This window comes from Microtus ochrogaster, unplaced genomic scaffold (assembly GCF_000317375.1).
Source record: "Microtus ochrogaster isolate Prairie Vole_2 unplaced genomic scaffold, MicOch1.0 UNK16, whole genome shotgun sequence".
Classification (NCBI taxonomy): domain Eukaryota; kingdom Metazoa; phylum Chordata; class Mammalia; order Rodentia; family Cricetidae; genus Microtus; species Microtus ochrogaster.
This window is the reverse complement of record NW_004949114.1, coordinates 520,040-527,320: the sequence shown is the minus strand read 5'-3', so window position 1 is coordinate 527,320 and position 7,281 is coordinate 520,040. Positions and strand designations below refer to the sequence as shown.

Below are 7,281 nucleotides of genomic sequence, written 5' to 3'. Positions count from 1 at the left end.
TGTAGACCAGGCTGGTCTCGAACTCACAGAGATCCGCCTGCCTCTGCCTCCCGAGTGCTGGGATTAAAGGCGTGCGACACCATCGCCCGGCAACAGCCTGACTCCTAAAACTCAATCTGTAGACTGGACTAGCCTCAAACTCACAGACATCTACCTGCCTCTGCCTCCTGAGTGCTGGGATTATAGGTGTGCTCCACCAATACCCAGCCTAATGAGTTTTTTTGTTGTTGTTGTTTTTGCTTTTTTTTTTTTGGATTTTTTGAGACAGGGTTTCTCTGTAGCTTTTGGTTCCTGTCCTGGAACTAGCTCTTATAGACCAGGCTGGCCTCAGGTGCTTTTTTTTTTTTTGATTTTTCGAGACAGGGTTTCTCCGTAGTTCTTGGTTCATGTCCTGGAACTAGCTCTTGTAGACCAGGCTGGCCTCGAATTCACAGAGACCCGTCTGCCTCTGCCTCCCGAGTGCTGGGATTAAAGGCGTGCGCCACCACTGCCCGGCTCAGGAGTGTTTTTTTAAATCCCTGTTCACACATCCACCTTCTGCTACAAGCCTGAAGATACCTCTTAAAAAAAAAAAATCTCTGGGCAGTGGTGGCGCACGTCTTTAAAGCACGCGCGGAGGCAGAGGCAGGAGGATCTGTGAGTTGGAGGCCAGCCTGGTCTACAAGAGCTAGTTCCAGGACAGGCTCCAAAGCTACAGGGAAACCCTGTCTCAAAAATAACAAAGCAAAATAATCTCATTTTTGGGCTGGAGAGATGGCTCAGTTATTTAACAGCACTTGTTGATTTTACTGAGGACCCAGGTTCATTTTCCAGCACCCACATAACACAGCTCACACCACCCAGAATGCCAGTTCCAGGGGACCCGACACCTTCATCTGGCCTTCCTGAGCATTACACACGTGGTACATACATATCCACAGAATACAATCTAAACGGAAAGTCCCTTCTTTAAATACATCTACTTCTGTAAGTAAGAAAAAGAAGTACAGGGGGCTGGAGAGATGGCTCAGCGGTTAAGATCACTGGCTGCCTTTCCAGAGGTCCTGAGTTCAATTTCCAGCAACTACATGGTGACTCATAACCATCTGTATTGAGATTTGTTGCCCTCTTCTGGCCTGCAGGCACACATGCAGACAGAACACTATACATTTAAAAAAAAAAAAAAAAAAAGGAAAAATACAGTACCATATGTTTCCTAATATGTAAAACCTAGTTGCATTTTGATGTTTTGGAAATGGCTCAGGGGCTAAGTGTCTTTGCAGTGCTGGCAGGGGGACTAGTTCAAATCCCCAGCTCCCACATAAAAAGCTGGGCAAGGCTAAGACCGAAGGATTGCTGGGGCTTGCTGGCTGCCAGCCTACAAAGCTCAGTGAGAGATCCTATCTCAAGGGTGAATGAAAATGAGGGCCTGACCGCTCCCAGGTATGACTGAGAAGGATTTTACTGTAGGTAAGAGAGAGAGAGTACAGCCAAGGAATCTCAGAGTCCAGAGCAGGGAGAGAAAGCAGCAGACTAGACATGCCCAGAAGAGTGAACATAAGCCATGAGAGGAGGGGGGGGGGGAGAAGAGATGATGGGCAGGAGAAGGGACCAGGAGCCAAGAGCAGAGGACCAAGAACCTAGAGAGAGAGGAATAAGATAGTGTGCAGTTGAAGTGGTGGGGTTATATAGGAAAGAGCAGCTCAGAGACTGGAGAGGTTCAGGACGGGGGTGGGGCGAGAACGTCTCAGACTGAGTCTGAGGCTAGCATATTCTTTGTATGCTAACTGGCACCAGGGTTAGCCATTTATCCTGGGTTTCTTTGGAACCTGACCTTGTCCTATGGCCTCTACACATCTATGCACACACAGAAATATTACATTGTCCTAACCATGTCTAGGATGTTTTTTTTTGTTTTTTTTTTTTTTTTTTTTTTTTTTGGTTTTTCGAGACAGGGTTTCTCTGTGGTTTTGGAGCCTGTCCTGGAACTAGCTCTTGTAGACCAGGCTGGTCTCGAACTCACAGAGATCTGCAAGCCTCTGCCTCCCGAGTGCTGGGATTAAAGGCGTGTGCCACCACCGCCCGGCTAGGATGGTTTTTTAACAGGTGGCCATGAATGACATGCCACTAACCAGCAGAGTCCTGAGGGCAGGGTCAGCAGACTCAACGCACGTTAAACTGAATTTAATACATGGAATCTGACAACCTAATGCTGGACTATCTTTATTGGTGAACTCACTCACCAATAAAACATGGCATATGCTAGTGACGGGATGTAGGTATTACTGGTTCCGTGGAGGTTGTCACAGAGGCAAGGATTCAGTAGTCAGAGGTAAAGTACACATAACGATGGATATCATGTCTGCTGCCTGAAGCCCCATGGGCCTCGATTATACAAACGGGACAGGTTATCATTCAACGTACTGAGTTTAAGGTTATGGGAGGACAACTCTCCTAAGCTATTGTAACAGTAAGAAAATGCCAGTTTTCATTTTCATGCCCCACCCCTCCTATTGGCTGGCGCATGGAGATTCAGTGTGTGTGGCCTAATCTGAACCATACCTCCTTTTATTCAGAGATGGAAGCAGGGAGCTTCCCTTCAGTAGAGCCTTATCAGGAAAGAGGGTGGGACTGCATGGAGAGCATTCAGTCCCCAGGACAAAGGGAATATTCCTTCTTTGTAGAGACTTCTGGGAGCAGGAGGACTAAGTTCCACAGCCTGGTGGCATGACCTAGCCTACATACCAGGGGCCACAAAGTGAGAGGGCATTAGAGAAAAGGTGGGCTGAGGAGATGGCTTGGTGGTCGAGGACCCAAGTTTGGTTCCCAGCATCCACATTATCCTGTTAACGCCAACTCCAGGGGATCCCACATCTCTGGCTTCTGCAGGCATCTGCTCTCATGTGCACAAACCCCACAGACACATAACACATACACAGAAATACAATATTCAGAACAGAGTACAGTTGGGCAGGGCATGAAAATACATACCTTTAATCCCAGAACTCAAGACACAGAGGCAGGCAGATCTCTGTGAGTTCGAAGCTAGCCTAGTCTACATAATGAGTTCCAGGCCAGTCTGGGTTGCATAGTGAGACCCCGTCTCAAGTAACAACAAAATCAACAACAAAGTTAAATCAGTATTGTTGGGGCTGGAGAGATGGCTCAGTGGTTAAGAGCACATACTGTTCTTACAGAAGATTTGATGTTTTCAGCACCCATGTTGCGGGGCTCACAGCTATCTTCCAACACCCGTAGCCTGCATACATACCTGTGCATGGGTACTAGGGCCTGTGAATATGGGTGTGGAGAGGGAGGTTGCAGCTGCAAGGGAGAGGGCCATTGCCAAGGCCACAGTAAGCTGATCAAACCTCTTGTCCACAGAAAGCTGAAGGGCGTTGTGGCTTGATTGCTGTGATATAGGTAGATGGTCTAGAACAATCCCCAGTTCTGACACTCAATGGGAAACTTTCTTGCTCCCCAGTTCTTAGCATATCAAGCTCAGCCTTAAGGTACAGATATTTCAGGGACTCCTTTTCAGGAGGTGAAAGAACTGCCATAGTATTAAGAGAAGCAAGTGACGGAAGGAGAGCTATTGGGCTTCTAGCCAATGTCGGACAGAAGGAATGGGAGATGTTTTACCAGTGCAGAGACTGCATTCAGATCTTCCCAGGGAGGATGTACGGTAATCCTTTCGGGTTTCGACTTCTGGAGTTTTCAGAAGGAAGTTGCTTACGGAGAGCTGATCTTCATAGGCACTGGCATAGACAGGGTTAATATAAAACTTAGGCTGACAAGATGATCCCAGTAATAAAAGTATGTGTTCACACCAGATGGTGGTGGAGCACATCTTTAATACCAGCACTTGGGAGGCAGAGGCAGGTGGATCTCTGAGTTCGAGGCCAGCCTGGTCTACAGAGTGAGTTCTAGGACAGCCAGGGCTACACAGAGAAATTCTGTCTCAAAAAACTATGGCCACACATAGAAAGCTTATTAAAAACAAAAAGAACAACAACCAAAGTTTGTGCTCACTATGTCAGGACAGCACAGTGCAACAATACAGACCACTATGCAGCTACTACACATATGCCCATGACTTCCTCACACACGTCCACAAGCTCCAGACTGGAGGTAGCCACCCTTTCCTTCCTCTGCCCCCCTCTCCCTCTCCTTTCTTTAGAACTCATGATCCTCTCTTAAGTGTTGGGAATATGAGAGTATATATACCCTATGCCTGGCCAACACTTTACCCAAGTGTTCAATGACCGTGGCTGGTGACAGGCTCAGTAGGTGAGGAGTTTGCCCCCAGGGCTGACAACCTGAGCTTGGTCCCTGGGACCCATGTACTGGATGGAAAGAGAAAGTAATTCATTCAAGTTGGCCTCTGGCCTCCACATATGCGCTAGGGCATGCACACACTCACATACCCATCCACCCTCCCCCCCCAAAAAAGAGTTCCACAACCACACAATAATAGTTCCAAGGCAGTACATGATGCTGTACATTTATTCTGAAACAGACTGTTCAAGGTGGCTCAATTCTTTACAAACTACAACTGTGGAATATATGTTAAAACAGTTAAACAATTTTAGTGTTTCTTCCTTAACTCTACTGGACACACATCAGCTTAACTATGCAGAAGACAATGGCAGCACAGTTCACTAGGGCCTGGAGTGTGAGGAGGGACCCCGCTGGCCGAGGTGAGCACTGTGGGGCTCACTCCGCTCTGCAGACCTCCCGCCTGCCCTGTCACTGTGGAGTTCTCCCTCCATGGCACCCCTTGAGGACTAGAGCAAAATCTACCACCCAACACTGTATCACAGGCTGCTTCCTAGCACTCACATTCTACTGCTCACAAGAACAATGACAACGACAGAGAGGACTGACAGTTACGGCACGTCTCCCTCTCCAGTGTGCACTCGCTGGTGTTTGGAAAGATTGGACTTGCTACAGAAGGTTTTCCCACAGTGGTTACACCAGTAGGGCTTTTCACCAGTATGGATTCTGTGATGCTTATTGAAATTTGAACTGTGGTTGAAGGCTTTGCCACACTCCTTACACTTATAGGGCTTTTCCCCTGTGTGCAGGCGCTGATGGGAACTGAGACCTGCGTGCTGACTAAAGCTCTTTCCACACTCGTTACACCGATAGGGCTTCTCCCCGGTGTGGATGCGATAGTGTCGAATGAGGCTGCCCTTCCCACTGAAGGCTTTCCCACAGTCCTTACACTGGTAGGGCGCCTCTTCCGTATGCATCATTTGATGTTTAAGGAGGTCGGAGCTCTGCCCAAAGGCTTTCCCACACTTACAGTCATAGGGCCGGTCCACCAAGTGTGTTCTGTAATGGAGGGTAAGGTTGGAGCTGTGGCTGAAGGCCTTCCCACACTTGGTGCACACATAAGGCTTCTCCCCAGTGTGTGTTCTGCGGTGTTTAGTGAGGTTGGAGCTATTGCTAAAGGCCTTCCCACACTCTGCACATATGTAACGTTTCTCTCCCGGGGCAAGCTTAGCAGACATGGGCTCTGCCCCTTTCCTGGAACCTGTGTCTTGCAGAAAAGCTTTTGCTCCCCTCTCCCTTTCCAGATTGTTGGCCCACTGCCTTTCTGACCTTGACCCATACTTATTGGTAGCAATCGTGGGAATGATGCCCCCTTTGAGTCCGCCTGCATGAGACTCCTCTTCAGAACTTCTCTGCTCATCTGCTGAGTCCTCCTTCTGGGGATTCGATTTCAAACCTGAAAGCAGGTGGGTTAGGGATGCATCAGTTGCTCCTGTTCTGAGGATGCAGCTGCTACAGGAGAAGTAAGATCCCCAAGGGAGGCAGATAGGTTTGAAGGATGGTGCCACGTGTGAGATACAATAGAGTGATTGTCACACCGAGTTCAAGTGTGCCCACAGAACCCCACGCCCAGATATCTATTACGTGATGGTTTTATAATTCTTATCATCCAGAAAACCTGTGCTCCCACTCCCTCCCCCGTAGGCTCTGAAGCAGTCTAGAACACACCGGAATATTCGCCTGTGACTTCACGTTTGCTTCTGCAACATACTCACAGCCAAGGTTTGTGAATGATCTCGGCCTTGGGAGGTTTCTGGGCCATGCAGGTAAAAGAAAGGTGGTCAAGTTCTACCAGGGTAAACACCGGGTTTCAGTGGTGCGGGTAAAGCTGAATTCCACTCAGAGCTGAGGCACTGTGTCCTGTACTACTGGCGCAGTCTTCCACTCCAGCACACCTTCTCAGGGGTACATAAGTTTCTTTGAGAATAGTGCCAACTCCTCTCTCTTAAGAGCACCTAAAAACCTTTTCCCCAACTGGGCATTAAAACCTGAGAGTTGGCTCAGAGGTTAAGAGCACTGGCTGCTCTTCCAGAGGACCTGAGTTCAGTTCCCAGCAACCACATGGTTGCTTACAACCATCTGTAATGAGATCTGGTGCCCTCTTTTGGTATGCAAGCATGCATGCAGATGGAACACTATATACATAATAAATAAAAAAACCTTAAACAAAACAAAACACACCTGACCTGGGCCAGGTGTGGTGGCTCACGCCTTTAATTCTAGCACTTGGGAACAAGAGGCAGGCAGATCTGTCTTCTGAGGCAGCCTAGTCTACACAGTGAGTTCTGGGCCAACTAGGATTACATAGAGAGACCAAAACAAACGACAAAAACAAATAAACAAACAAAATTACAATCAAGCCAAAACCAAACAACTAGTCCATCAACCAAACAGAAATAATCCACAAACACAAACAATAGAAATAGCCCACCTCCAGTTCCGGCAACACTTCTTGCCGTACTTTGTGTGACCAGCGACTACGCAAAGGGGAATGTCTGTAGGACTCAACCTATCCTATTTTAATTGTTTTCTTCTGGCTGTCATATGATTTCACTCTTCAGCTTCTACAGTTGAACAGAATTCTGTTGTGTACATGGACATTTTCTTTATCAGTGACAGGCAGGATAGTTCTGTATTGAGTGTCATGAACAAAGCAACAGAAAAATTAGCCCAAGTCAGCATATCACAGAATATGCTGATTTAGAATCCTCTGGATATGAAGCTGGGTGTGGTGGTACACATCTCGGATCCTAGCACAAATAGGAAGTAGAAGCAGGACCAGAGTTCAAGGTCACCCTCCATTTATATAGCACTTTTGAGGCTAGTATTCCCCCCAATTCCTAAGACAGGGTTTTTTGGCTGTACTAGAACTCACTCTGTAGACCAGGCTGGCCTCAAACTCACAGAGATCCTCCTGCCTCTGCTTCCTGAGTGCTGGGAGTAAAGGTGTGCGTGCTCTCACTG

General features: G+C 47.8%; 1 protein-coding gene across 3 annotated transcripts in view; it reads right to left on the bottom strand.

The window, feature by feature from the left end:
- Window positions 1–4,467: 4,467 nt before the first annotated feature.
- The window catches only part of LOC101998088 (zinc finger protein with KRAB and SCAN domains 1), a 40,132-nt gene continuing 37,318 nt past the window's right edge, over window positions 4,468–7,281 (bottom strand). For 2 of the 3 annotated variants that reach the window (XM_005367067.3, XM_026789324.1), the window contains exon 4: window positions 4,468–5,713. In XM_005367067.3, coding sequence (XP_005367124.1) covers window positions 4,869–5,713 — 845 coding nt within the window. In that variant the 3' untranslated portion in view covers window positions 4,468–4,868. The remainder of the gene's footprint in view (window positions 5,714–7,281) is intronic. The other variant, XM_005367068.3, reaches the window with a different exon arrangement.